Source organism: Ictidomys tridecemlineatus, chromosome 11 (assembly GCF_052094955.1).
Source record: "Ictidomys tridecemlineatus isolate mIctTri1 chromosome 11, mIctTri1.hap1, whole genome shotgun sequence".
Lineage (NCBI taxonomy): Eukaryota > Metazoa > Chordata > Mammalia > Rodentia > Sciuridae > Ictidomys > Ictidomys tridecemlineatus.
This window is the reverse complement of record NC_135487.1, coordinates 118,061,068-118,076,290: the sequence shown is the minus strand read 5'-3', so window position 1 is coordinate 118,076,290 and position 15,223 is coordinate 118,061,068. Positions and strand designations below refer to the sequence as shown.

General features: G+C 44.3%; 1 protein-coding gene across 1 annotated transcript; it reads right to left on the bottom strand.

The window, feature by feature from the left end:
• Positions 1–2,257: 2,257 nt before the first annotated feature.
• LOC144368692 (intelectin-2-like) lies at positions 2,258–15,092 on the bottom strand. Its single transcript, XM_078027831.1, has 7 exons — positions 15,020–15,092; positions 13,594–13,704; positions 11,706–11,953; positions 10,780–10,947; positions 10,286–10,406; positions 7,636–7,739; positions 2,258–2,410 (listed from the first exon to the last, which is right to left on the bottom strand). Exons 1-7 carry the CDS (start codon positions 15,075–15,077, stop codon positions 2,258–2,260), a joined length of 963 nt encoding a protein of 320 aa, XP_077883957.1. The 5' UTR covers positions 15,078–15,092.
• Between the last annotated feature and the right edge of the window lie 131 nt (positions 15,093–15,223).

Genomic DNA, 15,223 nt, shown 5'->3' with positions numbered 1-15,223 from the left:
CACTTGTTATTTTCTGGATTCGTTTCTGTTTGTTTTTAAAGTAGCCATTCTCATGGGTTATGAAGTGGTATCTCACTAGAGCTTTGGTTTGCATTTCCATAATGATTAGTGGGGCTTGGCACTTTTCATGTGCTTTTTGGCCATTTGTATTCCTTCTTTGGAGAAATGTCTGTTGAGTCTTTTACCAAGTTGTGAGTTTTGTTGTTTGAGGTTGCATTGTTGAATTTTAGGAGTTCATATAAGATATGCAAATATTTCCTCCACTCTGTGGTTGTTCTGCTCTGTTGATAGTGCTTCTAAATTACAAACACACACACACATACTTGGGTACTAGGGATTGAACTCAGGGGCACTTTACCACTGAGTTATCAGTCCTTTTTATTTTTTGTTTTGAGACAGGGTCCCACTAAGTTTCTGAGGCTGGCCTCAAGCTTGTGATCCTCCTGCCTCTGCCTCCCCAGTTGCTGGGATTACAGGTTTGTGGCACCACACCCTGCCAAATGCACAAAATGTTTAATTCTCATGAAGGCTGATGAGTCCTTTCCTTCTTTAGTTGCCTGTGTCATTGGTGACAAGTCTGAGAAATCATTGCCAAACTCACTACTATGAAGACTTTGACCTGTTTTGATCTAAGAGTTTTATAGTTGTCGGTCTTACATGTAGATTACGGATCCATTTTGAACTAATTTCTGTGTGTGTGCTGTTAGGCAAGGGTCTAGCTTCATTCTTTTGCATGTGGATATTCTCTTTCCCCAGCGCCATTGGTCAAAAAAGGTCCTCTTCCCATTGAGTGGTCCTGGCAACCTGGTTCCAAGTCATTTGACCATAATGTGAGGGCTCATTTCTGAGCTCTCTGGTCGATTCCATTAGTCTCTGTGCCAGTCTTTATGCCAGTAGCATGCGGTTTTGATCACTGTAGCTTTGCAGCACATTTTGAAATCAGGAGGTGTGGACTTTGTAATTAATTGCCAAGAGTAACGAAACTATTTTCCTGGATTCCATGAGCCACTCTCACAAATTATTGAACCCAAGAAGGATGTCTCTCAGCCAGAGAGGAATACAATTATTCCACTTAGAGTAGTGGAGATAAGAAAGGGCTAATTATAAACATGGTGACATTCTAGAGGAAAACACAATAAAATGCCCAACATTTAACCAAGGGCCAGTACTGATGTCATCCCGTCCCACCTGTACTGATAACCCAGTGGGGATGATTGGGTCACTTGGCCCCTTTTGCACAAAGCCATGGAGATAGGATCCCAGGAGGGTTAGCCACTACCCTAGAAGAGTCATCCTCAGAGGCCGGCCAACCCCATCCTTCCCTAAGGAGAAACCCACCACCAAGGCTGTCAGACACCAGATATGGATATTGGGTGACTGTCACACACCCAATCCCCCACACAAAAAGACTATTTTCTTCCTTCGGAGTTTCAGGTAGAGGATGCAAATTGAGCAGTCCATATGGGTACGGTAAGAAGGAGTAGGACAAAAAGCCTCTCTCCCTGCCCTTTACTCTTCTGGCTATTTTAAAGGGTTACCTGAAGGGCTTTGGGGGATGGCATATTCCCCTGTCAGGATTCTTGAGCCCTAACAGTCCAAGCACGGAGGTGGTGGAAGTTGAACAGTTGAGAGCAATAGACAGTCTTTTGGAATCTCCTGCAGTGCTTTCCTCCCTATGTAAAAAGATCCTGTGTTAATTCAGGAATACTCAGAGGTGAAGTAACTGGATTGTGAGCACTGTAACCAACCAGTCCATCCTAATCTGTATGAACTGTCTGGGCAGTAACTGTAGGCAGGTGGGGCATGGCTGGAGGAGGTGGGTCACTGGGATCTAGTGACCCTAGAAGGGTCTTCTTCCCAGAGGCCCCTTTACACTCTATTCACTCTCACATGTGTGTCTCCCCCCGCATCGTCTCTGTCTCCCTCCCCTTCTGCCATAAGTGGAGTAACTTCCCTCCACCACACCTTCCATCATGATGTTCCACCTCACCTTGGGCCCAAAGCAATGGACTTGATCCACCAGGGACTGAATCTGTGAAACCATGAGCCAAAATAAACTTTTCCTCCTCTAAGTTGTTCTTGACAGATATTTTGGTCGCAGGGATGCAAAGTTGAATAACACAAACACCAATCCCTGAATTAGCATGATTTATTCTTCATTCCTCTACTCTAATGTTCTAGTTCCTGGGCAATTGGTTCTCCATCCTTGGGACTGCATCCCTGGGAGAAGAGCTCTGGGTCCCATAGTCTGAAGTTCTCAACCATAGAAGAGAAGCACAGCTGCCTCTGTTATCTCCCGGCTGTTGCTGAAATGCATCTGTGTTCCATGTCCATCTGCATCAAAAGCAGAAAAGTCTCCACACTGCTTGGGATTGCTCTCTGGGAAGTATCCTCCTCCACCAATGCAGTGCTAGAAAACAAGGAGAGAAGGAGGTGGTGATGAGAGAGCTGCCAGGGAGTCCAAAGACCTCCAAATCCAGGGGAAAATGCGGTCCTCCTCAATTCTCCGTTGGCAGTGTTGATCTATTTCTTCCATGAAAACTTCTTAATCTTTAGCCTTAGTGACACACCATCTCCTCCTGACTTTCCTTCAACTTTTCTGCACATTCCTTCTTAGATCCCCTGGCTAGACTCTTCCTTCATGAAATCCCTAAGTGCTGCTCCCTCACAGGGGAACACATTTCCCTCTCCTTGATAGGTTTCTGATCCTCTCTGGCTACAGTTCTAACTGTCTGGAGCTGCTACATAGGAGATGAGCACATACCCTTAGCCTTGGGCGATGGAGGTGTGGAACTGGCTTCTGATGTGTACAAAGCAGGTGGACCTCACCTCCACTCAGCAGGGGAATGAAGCTCTGGAGATGGGTGTCCCCCAATGAGACTGAGCTCTACCCCCCTGAAACCCAATCGCTTTCCTCATTTGGTGGAACTTTCTCGAGTCTCCTCCTCAATAATTAGGGCTTCAGAACTGTTCCCCTCTCTCTTTTTTGTCTGCCTCTCTTGCTTCTTTTGTGGGAGCCGGGGCTGAGGAGCCATCGCTGAACCCCAAGAAAAGGCTACTTTCTGTGTCTGTGTGGTTATGTAATAGCCAGCCCAATTCACCTGGAGTGACCCTGACTGATTTAGTTGCGTGTTGCAACAACTAACAACTCACTGATGGCCCAAAGCTCTATCCCCACTCCATTTGTTTCTTGGGCTCAAACTCTATCACTGGGACCTCTCTGAAGGCACTTCAAGCTCCCCCCAACTGAAACACAGTTAGGTACATCCAGACGTCATTTAACAATGGGGACACTACCTGAGAAATGCATCTTTGGGCAATTTTGACACTGTGTGAACATGATAGTGTATTTACACAAACTAAGTTGACCATGATGTCACAGGTAATATAAACTCCTGGGGCCTCTGTCATATTTGTAGTCTGTCATTGATCAAAATATTGTTATGCAGCAGCGTATGACTGTGTATCCTTCATTGACCCTAAACATGTCCATCTTCCAGACATCCTGACTTAATAAATGATATTTTTTACCCAAATAAAAATGATGAGTTCATTCTAGATGTATTGTCTTTCCATCATCTGTGTTCAGCTGGACATAAGTTTAAAATCTTTGGAATTCATCAGTACCTCCTGTTCATCCCTCTCAGCACTCCCCTATTTCAGGCCTGAACTATTGTGACCACCTCAATATTGGTCTCCTGGTCCTTAATCTCATCCCACTAGAATCTGTCACCACTTTGCTACCAGCACAATCGTCACAAAAACGATCAAGTTGATCTTCCCTTAGTGTTTTGTTGGCTCTTGTAATCTATAGAATAAAGTTCAAAATCATTGGTGTGATGTGAGGTCCCTTCCTAATCCAGTTCCTGTCACTACCCCACATACATCTCATGCACCAAAACTTCAAAACAGCTTGGTATGCCACATGTCCTCTGAAACACTGATGATTCTGAACACATTATTCATTCAACATAAATTGCTCTGATACCTCATAAATTTCTATCTATGCATCTCTCAAGACAGCACAGAAGTTACCTTTCTTGCAATCATTTCCCAGACACCCCCAATAGAGTTAGGTGTTCTTGTAGGTCCTCATTATTTATAGTTGTTGTGGGGTTTTTTTGTCTTATTTTTGGTGCTGAGGGTTGAACCTCAGAAGATGGAAAGATCTCCCATGCTCTTGGATAGGCAGAATTAATATTGCCCAAATGGCCACACTACCAAAAGCATTATAGAGATTTAATGCAATTCCTATTGAAATCCCAATGACATTCTTCATAGAAATAGAAAAAGCAATCATGAAATTTATTTGGAAAAATAAGAGACCCTAAATAGCTAAAGCAATCCTTAGCAAGAAAAGTGAATAGACCTTAAACTATACTACAGAACTATAGTAACAAAAATGGCATGATATTGGCACAAAAATAGATTTGTAGACCAATGGTACAGAATAGAGGACACAGAGACAAACCCACATAAATACGATTTTTCTCATACTAGACAAGGGTGCCAAAAATATTCACTGGAGAAAAGAGAGCCTATTGAACAAATGGCGCTGGCAAAACTGGAAATCCATATGTAGCAGAATTAAACCTCTATCTCTCAACCTGCACAAAAATCAACTCAAAGTGGATCAAAGACTTAGGCACTAGCATGGAGACCCTGTGCCTACTAGAAGAAAAAAATAGGCCCCAATCTTCACCACGTCAGCCTAGGATCTGACTTCCTTAACAAGTCTCCTAGAGTGCAAGAAATAAAATTAATAATCAATAAATGGGATGGATTCAAATTAAAAAGTTTCTTCTTAGCAAAGGAAATAATTTATAACTTGAGGAGAGAGTGTACATATTGGGAGAAAATCTTTACCACATGCAACTCCAATAAAGCATTAATTTCTAGGATATATAAAGAGCTCAAAAATCTTAACACCAAAAATACAAATAACCCAATCAATAAATGGGCTAAGGAACTGAACAGACACTTCACTGAAGAGATACAACTGATCAACAAATATATGAAAAAGTTTTCAACATCTCTAGCAATTAGAGAAATACAAACCAAAGTACTCTAAGATTTCATCTCACTCCTTTCAGAATGGCAATCATCAAGAATACTGGCAACAATAAATATTGATGAGATGCAGTGAAAAGGTGCACTCATACATTGCTGTTAGGACTGCAAATTGGTGTAACCACTCTGTATGAAGTAAGAAGGAAATCAGTATGAAGATTCCTCATAAAACTGGCAACAGAACCACCATTTGACCCAGCTATCTTACTCCTTGGTTTATACCCAAAGGACTTAAAATCAGTATATTATAGTGACACAGCCACATCAATGTTTGTAGCAGCTCAATTCACAATAGCTAGACTACAGAACCAACCTAGGTGTCCCTCAATAGATGAATGGATAAAGAAAATGTGGTGTATAAATTCAATGGAATATAACTCAGCTTTAAAGAAGAGTAAAATTATGAGATTTGGCAGTAATTGGTTGAAGTTGGACAATATCATGCTAAGCTAAATAAGCCAATCCTACAAAACCAAAGGCCAAATGTTTTCTCTAATATGGGGATGCTATTTCACAATAAGGCAGGGGTACTAACATTTCCTTAGATTAGGCAGAGGGAAGTGATGGGAGGGGAGGGAGGGGATGTGCAGATAGGAAAGATAGTAGAATGAAACAGACATTATTACTGTATGTATATATGTGACTACATGAGAAATTATATCCCTTCTATGTGTGATATATCAAAGTGCATAAATGCATTCTACTGTCATGTAAAACTAATTAAAAACAAATAATTTTTAATCAATAATTATGAAAATTATTACTTATTTCCATATATCAATTATATTTACTTCCTAAGAATGTGAATCTTTAAAATGCAAGATTTAAGAGAACATTTATTCAAAACCAGAGTTCTCCAAATTAAAGTTGTATGATAATTCAAAATATAAAAATAACAAATTAAAAATTCATTTATATAGTTCAGGGTTCTCTGACTGGACCTATTACCAATAACATATATTTTAAAACTTGTATGTTACTCTCTACACTGGAAAGTAAACTTGGTTGTATATTCAAAGGACAATTGAGAGATACTGACTTGTTTAGAGGGTAAGATATAAAGATATTTTAAGACCTCTCAAGAAGGGATTGAAGTTCTCTTAATTTGTCCATTTTGCATTCTAGATATAACATTAAAATGGATCGACTAGCCTACATACTATAAAATTACAAATGATCAGGGAAAGTGCTTCATTTTCATTTGTTATTAGGTCTAATCTCAATCACTCTCATGAAACAAGGCCTTAAGAAATCACCTATTAAGGGAAAGAAATTAAGGAGACCCCCCCTCCCCAACTTAATACAGATAAGAACTAATTCAGGGAGATTTTCAGAAGATCCAAATACATATATTGTAATATTTTACAACTTATGCCAGATGTTTGACCTCACCTGGAAAGATATTATGCTATTACTTAACCAAACTTTAGCCTCCAATGAGGAGGCCACCCTAAAAGTAGTTTGGGGGAGACCTACATCTTGCCCATGCCCCAACAGCACAAAGTCTCAGCTTGAAAGGCTTTCGTGGGTTGTTCCTGAATATAATCCTTACTGTAACTCCAGGTAACAGAATGTTTTATCTCAAAGGCTCAGCATACAGCAATGGTGCATTTGAAACCTCAACCCTTGCTATTGGTCCTAAACAGCACAGGATGCCTGTGCCTGGACAGGAGGTCCTGGAGCCCTGGTGCCTGAGACTCAGCAAGGAGGAAGGGAAGTAACAGTCATATATATATATACACAAGCTCACATAAAGATGAGTACTCTAGATGTTAATATTAAAATTTTTCCAGTATTAATGTTATATTAATGTTATATTTGCAATAGCCTTATGACCTCAATACAAGGAAATATTTCTTTAAGAAAGCAGAGGTTGAGTGTGCACGGTGGCACATACATATAATTCTAGTGACTAAGGAGGTTGCAACATGAGGATGGCAGGTTCAAGGCCAGCCTCAGCAACTTAGCAAGACCATGTCTCAAAATGAAAAGGGGATGTAGCTCACTGATAGAGCACCCCTGGATACACTCTCCTGTGTAAAATAAAAAGAAAAGGAAAGAAAGAAAGAATGAAAGGAAGAAAGAAAGAAAGAAAAAAAGAAAGAAAGAAAGAAAGAAAGAAAGAAAGAAAGAAAAGAAGAAAGCAAGCCAAAGCATACTAACTATAAACTAAAAATATTGATAAAATGGACCCCATTCAAATTCTGTTCATATGGCACCATTAAAAGAGTAACCAATATGTGGAAACTAAAGAGAAAAGGGGGAAAGTGTGGCATCTCATGAAAACAGAAGGGAGGCCAGTAGAAAAGAGGAAGGACCAGGAAAAGAGGAGGAGAGAAAAAGACTAAGTGAAAAGTGGTCAAATTATGTCTTGTGCGTATAGGAATATGTAGCACCAAGGCCAACTGGTAGGCATTAATACACCAAGGAAAATGGAAAAAGAGAGTAAAGAGACCAAATGGAGAAGAGAGCAATTTAGATACACAGGGCACATCCCACACAGGCCAGCATGCCCCTCCCGCCGCCCCACGCCTGCGTGCAGGCTGCTGTCTCCCAGAAACTCACGTGCTCCGTGTTGCAGCCAGTGACTCTCATTCCAGCACAGAGAGCGTTGGCTGCTTTTTCATTATTAAACACCCTGAACTGGACAAATCCTGCAACAAATTCTCCTGAAAAAGAAAATGCAAACAAGAGCCAAGTATTAAAAAGAGTGACTAGAGCAGGACACAGCGGCACACACCTGCAATCCCAGCAGCTCAGGAAGTTGAGGCAGGAGGATCCCAAGTTCAACACCAGCTCACCAATGTAGTGAGACCATCAGTAACTTAGTGAGATCTTATCTCAAAATTCAAAATTAAAAAAAGACTGGACCTGTAGTGCAGTGACAAAGTGCTCCTGGGATCGATTCCCAGTATCAAATAATAATAACAACGAGAAGCATTTTCTTTTTTAACCAGATGAAGATGCCCTAAGCCAAAAGTTTAGGCTACAGCCAAACATCAAAGCCCCACACCCTTTTGGCCAGTGGTGGATGCATCCCAGCCCTGACCTTGACCTGGGGGAACCTCTGTCATTTAGGGTAAGAGGCTGGAACTCACAGAAGACTTGTTTTCCTAAAGATTGTGGAGAAATTAGACTGTTCAGAAAGCTCACCAGGCCCACCAGGGTGGTGCAGCCTGTAATGCCAGTGACTCAGGAGGCTGAGGCCCGTGGATCATCAATTCTAAGCCAGCCTCAGCAACTTAGTGAGACCCTGTCTCAAAAAAATAAATAAATAAAATTATCTGGGGAGGTAGCTCAGTGGTAGAATACCCTTGGGCTCAATCCCCAATAACACTAAATAAAAAGAAAATAGAAAGAAAGATTGCTATGTAAAGTTGAGCAGGTTAAGCAATTGTCAGATGCAGCCACCTGTTGCTGTTGACACCCATCTCAGTCAGTGACCATGGGCTTGTTTTCCCAGCATCACCTGCCTTCCCACTGTCATTAAAGTCTAAGCAAACAGTAGGGTGCAGCAACCAGTGTGGCCAAACTAGAAGGTTCCAGCGAGGGGTGAAGGGAGATAAGAAAAATAAAGATTCACACACACACATATAATTTTGAAGATAAAGCTGGGGTCGGGTGGAGTGCTGCTCTCTGATGGAGAAGCAGATCTGAAACGTTACTCCAGCAATCTCCATTTATATATGTCTCGTTATCAGGTTAAAGACTCTGCATGAATTATTCTTTGTATTCAGGAAAGTTACAGGACTAGAAACACTTATGCAGCTTTTCCACAGTTGCAATGTGCAATGTTAGGAGCTTTGTGGAGTGCTCGAGAAAGTCCATTTATAAAGGTACTGTTAGAGGACAGGCTCAGGAGTCACAGAGCTGGTGAAAACATTGTGGTTGTCAGAAGAGAGGTCCTCTACTCCCAGGAGCTGTGTGCCTGAGATCACTGTGGAAGCTGATAAGACTCCTACACAGAGCCTCCTCATGCAGGGCATTCCCACAGCAGCTAAGCATCCTGTGCCCTGGTGCAGAAACATTCCAAGGCACCAGGCATGCCCCAGTCATGAGGTCATCAGAGACCTCCAGTCTTAGTCACTGCTCTCCACAGTAGGAGAGTGGTAGCTCAGTGGTAGAGCTCTTGCATAGCATGTGTGAAGCCCTGGGCTCAAATCTCAGCACCACATATATAAATAAATAACATAAAGGCCCATTAACAAACATATAAAATTTTTTTTAAAGGCAATGGCTTTTGATTTTCTGATCCAAGACTTAATTTCTGTGGTTTTATGATACTGAAAAAAAGTCTTTTTTTTTTTTTTGGAGTAGGGGTATCAGGGATTGAACTCAGGAGCACTTGAACTCTGAACCACATCTGCAGCCCAATTATGTATTTTATTTAGGGACAGGGTCTCAGTGAGTTGCTTAGTGCCTCGCTTTTAAGAAAAATAATAGCTATCCTTCAAAATAAAAATAAATCTTCACTGGATTCAGTGTTGCATATCTGTAATTCCAGTGGTTCTAAAAGCTGAGAAAGGAGGATCATGAGTTCAAAGTCAGCCTCAGAAAGTTGGCAAGGCCCTAACTCAGTGAGACCCTGTCTCTAAATAAAATATTTAAAGGGGCTGGGAGTGTTGCTCAGTGGTTAAGTGCCCCTGGTTCAAATCCCAGGACCAGAATAATAAATACATAAATAAAAACAAATCTTCCTCACCACTTTGCTAGTTCTTTCCTGTAAACATTAGCCTTTGCCTTTTCTTAACTATTATAAGAGGCTGCACAGGGAGGTGGTTAGGAAGGCTGGGTTTATGCCCTGTGAAATGGCGAAAATTATAATCCTAACTGCATAATTTTCTCATGATGTAATGACAAAATCATGTTAAATTCCTAGAAATTAGTCTGACATATTTTAACAGCTCAATCAGTCTATACTAGCTCTTGCTTTTTTTGGTGGTGGAACTGGGGATCAAATGCAGGGCTGCTCTGGCACTGAGCCACATCCCCAACCCATTTTATATTTTATGTTGAGACAGGGTCTCATTAGGTTACTGAGGCTGGCCTCAAACTTGCAATCCTCCTGCCTCAAGCCTCCAGAGTAGCTGGGATGACAAGAATGCACCTCTGACCCTGTCTAGCAGTTCTTTATTATTGTTATTTACCCTCTTTCCCCCTTTCACCAAGAGTTCAAGAAAGGACTTCTGATTGGACTTTGGGAGCAAACACTCACTTTGACCATTAGGTGAGTAGTAAGATGCGGTTTTCTGAGCATCACCAAAGTCGTAGACCACAGGTATTGCTGGGCCATTGTCATTCCAACACTTCCCTAATCCATACTTCACTGGATATTTCTGCAGGAACCAAAAAGAAAAGTTTTTTAAGGACAGTAGATATGCCACCATTTTGGACAGGAAAGGGATCCCTTCAAGTCAACTGTCATTACTCAGAAACCAGTCTTAATAATGACGACTCCTTCTTCCCCATAGCAGGATCTCTCCAAGAGTCCCAAGTTCTCTGTGTCTCTTCCACTTTCTTTCCTCTCTTCTGGCTCTTCCCTTGCCTGGCTCAGAGTCTCTGGGATATGCATGATATTGCACTGAACTCTTTAAAATACCACTCAAATAGAAATGACTTTGATTTTCCCAGCCACTCACTCAGGACATGGCTCCAGAGAGCTGATTTGTCCCCCAACCCCAAACACTTAAGTGCTCCCAAGCCAGCAACCCTGTGTAACTGGTAGAGGCCAAACAGATTGTGTCCCAAATGCTTGAAGAAGCCAGATGTGGTGCGGTACCTCAGCAGAGAGCTATTCCGCCAGTTCTTCATGGGGCTATTGTTGGGCACATGCCAGATGCCCAGGTCCGCAGCCTGGATGTCGTAGTAGCCAGGGTTCTGGAAAGCAACCAACACTGAGACTGACCAGCCCAGAATGCCCCACAGGATCAAAAGACACACATGGATTCCCTCAGCTGAGCTGACAGCCCTAGGCTCCAGGTGGACAGATGGCCAGCCGTGCTCACACACACCCACCTCCAGCAGATCATGCCCCCACCACCATCCCGCTGCCTAATGGCCTTGTGGGAGGAAGCTGGATATCGCCATCTACCTGAGCTGGTGACCCATGTTGGGTTCACAGAATCTGACTATTCCAGTAACTTAAGAAAATGACAAAGAAAGCACGCAAACACAGAGATGTACCTTTTCAAAATCAGGGGGTGGCTCTGTGACTTAGGGGTCCGTGGAAAGAGAGAGAGCCACTGGAATTCTTTATTCTTATACAGGGGACACACAAGGGGAGGTTCCATGGATTATTCTATCCCAAAAAGGGCAAAGGGGTAGGATTAGAAAGGAAGAGGTGAGTGTAACTCGACCTCATGGGGTGACACCAACTCCTGAAGCCACACCTTCCTTATCCCAATGGAGTTAAAGCCCAGTGTATTACGGGTTGCAATAACTGTTCAGTACCCCTTTGCTCAGGACTTAAGGGTGTGCACACAGCTTCTTTCAGAGAGGCTCCCGACACTGGGATGTAAGACATTAATTATTTCTCTTCTGTTCCAGCCCCATGTCCACAGCCCCCCTCCCAACCCACCTCCTGCATGCTGTGCCCAGCCACACTGAGGTCCTCACCCTTTCCCAGTGGCACCCACCTTGTAGTCGTCACTGGTGGCCGCCTCTGCAGACCCGAAGGTGTTGTAATTGGCCCAGTTGCCGTCCCCCTCTGGGTAGTCTGCTCTGTTGCCCTGCTGGCTGGACCACCGATCGCCCACCGTGCACTTCCCAGCCATGTTGTTCTCGTGCACACTGGCCACCAGGGTCCAGCCACCACCCGCAGAGGTCATGTCACAGAAGGTCTGGTAGATGGCACCATCCTTGGCCCGGAGGAAATACAGGCCATCTGTGGAGAGAACCAGCCCCGAGCCTCCCTGTCTGCAAGCTCCTGGTCCATCTGAGCCCTAAGACCAGAATTCCCTGGGAGCTAAAATTGTATTCTGAAGGTTCTCACACTGTTCTCTTATCTCCAAGGGGAGAATAAGAATCCTCCATGGGTATCTCGTGTTTCTTCCCTTCTAAAGCAGAGGTGTTGACCACCATTGTTCTGTATTATCTTCTCAAAGAATTTATAAAGCACATACAGAAAGATGGTTCCGTCGTTTAGAGACAGCCTCCCTCTGGACAGGAGAGGCCAGAAATCCTCATGGAGCCTCATCTCAGCAGAGGTCAGAATGAGGCCCCTGCACTTCTCAGAGCACATGCCTCCTGGGCTTTAATGTGGGACTCAGATTCCCCAAGTTCAGAGTGGGCCTCTTCTCCACAACCTGCAGGGGGCTGGTCCCTGTGAGCACCTGGCACATTTCTCCCTTGGCCCCACAGGCAGCTCACCTAGATCTTTCCAGAAAGCCCGTGATTCCCCCCAAACCACGGCAACTTGGGAAGCTTGTGAGGGGCTCCTCCGTGGTCACCCCTCCCCGCCCCCCTGACTTCCATGGAAGCTGTCGCTGCTCAGCCGTCAGGACAGTTCTCATTGCCTCCCAGATTCTGAGGAGCTCTGAGGCTTTCTGCTTCATCTTACCTGTGCCCCTTAGGGTTCCGTCACAGCCTATGAGACTGCTGACTGCAACACAGACTGGCTCCTCAGCATCAGAGCACCCTGCGACCCACGTCACATCGTCAACTGGCCCTTTCTCCTCGCCCACAGGACAAGGAATCAGAAAAGCTGACACCTTTGCTAATCTTGATCTTGCCGTTTCTGTAAGAAACTACCTGACTCTACAAAGAGCTCATTTGTTTGCTTTTTCTTTCTTTTTTTGGCCTTGAACTTGTGATTCTCCCTCCTCAGCCTCCCATGTCACTGGGGTTATAGGCATGTGCCACCGCCACCAGCTTGTTTCTTTACTGGCCACATTTGTCAGCCTGCTTGACAAACTAACTACATGTAGAGATGTCACCTGGCCAGGCACAAGAAGATATTGATACTCTGGCTTCTGCTTTGCTGGACTAAGGAATTTCTATGTTTCTGCCTCAGGAATCTCACGCTTTGTGCCATCATCCCTGAACCTGCAGCAGACTAACTCGATGGTTCACAAGTAGAGGAGGATCTTAGGTCATCACAGTTCTTGTCACCACCCAAGATCACTGGCAAACTGCATGTTCCCTGTGTTCAGAAGATCATGTGCTGCATGGAACACAAACACCTCAAATTCCCACCAGAGTCTGGTCACAGTGGTGCACACCTATAATCCCAGCTATTCCGGAAGCTGAGGCAGGAGGATCACAAGTTCAGGGCTAGCTTGGGCAACTTAGTGAGACCCTGTCTCAAAATAGAAGAAACTAAAAAATCTGGATTTTTAGCTCAGTAGTAAGAGTGCCTCTGGGCTCAATCCCCAGTGCAGAAATGAAGAAAGACCCACTGGAAACCTCTTTGGGGTGAAAATTGGAGCCAGAACAGATTCTGTTCCTCTTGATTTCCATGACTAGGCTGTGTTGCACTAAAAAAGGTTCTTCAAAGAGAGAATGCTGGGTTGGTTCATTACTTACCTCTTGCTTTCTGGCAAGTATTTTTGATTTCCTTGCAGCTTCTAGGCAGGGAAGAAAAGGAAGAGGCACATTCTTCATCCTCCCAGAACATCTCAGGAGAACGGGCCACTGCTAGAGAATGTGAGAACAGTTCTCATTAACAGGTCTGGTACCACTGAGACCGTCCTTACTGGACATTAGTTTCCACCCAGCCCACTGTCTCAGCTCGTCACTGTTCTGAAATTCCAAGAAGTCAGGGACTCCCTCTGCTAAGACTGTCTGATCCAAAAGCTAGCACTGGCTGAAGAGTCGGAGTCTTCTACTCCACCAACTTTACTTAAATCCCTACTGTGTGCACCCCCCAGACACTGGGCACTCAAAGACAATTTGGCACACTTCTTCAAGAGATTGCATCCTAGAGGGAGGAAGGACCCCGAGAGGGACCCAACTAAAACTGGGTAAGGAGAGGCCCACCTGTGGGGACAGGAAAAGACAACCTGCTGAGAAGGGACCAGAAGTCACTCAGAGCAGGTTGATTCTTACAGAATGAATAGGAACTGGCTATGAGACAGAGGGAAAGGGGAGAGAACACTCCAGAAGGCATGCAAAACACCATGAGGGGATGACCAAGCAGAGACCCATCTGCTGAAACCACAGGTCAGTGGCCTCCTTGGCTGGACCATAGGATGTGATGGGGTTGAAAACTAAAGCTGAGGAATTAGCAGAGACCAGCGGGGAAAGGGCCTTGTCTATTGCTCTAAAAGCACATGAAAGAAGTCAAGCATGGTCGCTCCCACCCGTAATCCTAGCCACTCAGGAGGCTGAGGCAGGAAAATCGTAAGTTTGAGGCCAGCCTCAGAAACTTAATGAGACCCTGCCTCAAGATGAAAAATTACAAGAATGGCTTGAGATGTGCTCAGTGGTAAAGCATCCCTGAGTTCCATTCCCAGTTCCACCAAAGGAAAAAAAAATGCCATCAATAAACTCTTCTTACTCATGGACGGCAAATGAAATAGTGTATGAAAATGTGCCTTTTCACTTGACGATGGAATGAACTGAAATAAACAATAGACCAGGTAACACTGGAACACATCACCATCATGTCTGTCATGAGAAATGGAACGGGAAGGATGGAAGTTAGAGGAAGATTCCTGACACCTGGGGCTACCAGCTCCATCTACAGATCCAAGGCCAAGGCCACAGGAGCCAGAGCAGCTGGGAGAGGACAGTCTCTGTCTCTGCCCTGACCTCCTTGCAGCCAGACCCAGGAGAAGCCAGAAACCTGCCCAAGTTCACATCTCAAGCTGGCAGCCACGGGTGTGCTCCGTGCACCTCCAGGACTCCTCTTCTGGCCCAGGGCTTTAAAACCCAGCCCAGCTCTACTCCCTGTGCTTTGAGGCGCCCCAGAGGGGAGCAGAGGGAACTGATGCTCCTTGGAGTGATTTACCTGCGCTGCACCATTCGGTGGCCACAGAGAGAAACAAAAGGAAGCAGAGTCTGGTCATTGTCCTGTAAGGAGAAACAAGACGCCAGGATCACTGCCTGGGCCACCTTGGTCTTCCTCCCATTCTTCCTCCCTGACTTTGCTGAGTCAGGAAATCTCCAGAGGAAAGTGATCAACCATCTGGAACTCCTGAAATAGCCTCCACCC

Bases quoted from the DNA above. Each gene is read 5' to 3' on its own strand.
- LOC144368692 (XM_078027831.1), bottom strand. From the start codon at position 15,077: ATGACCAGACTCTGCTTCCTTTTGTTTCTCTCTGTGGCCACCGAATGG. The intron at 11,954-13,593 runs GTAAGTAATGAA...TTCTCTCCACAG, and splicing joins TACTTGCCAGAAAGCAAGAG to ATGGCCTGTATTTCCTCCGG. The intron at 7,740-10,285 runs GTGAGTGTTTGC...TTTCTTTTTCAG, and splicing joins CTACTCACCTAATGGTCAAA to GAGAATTTGTTGCAGGATTT.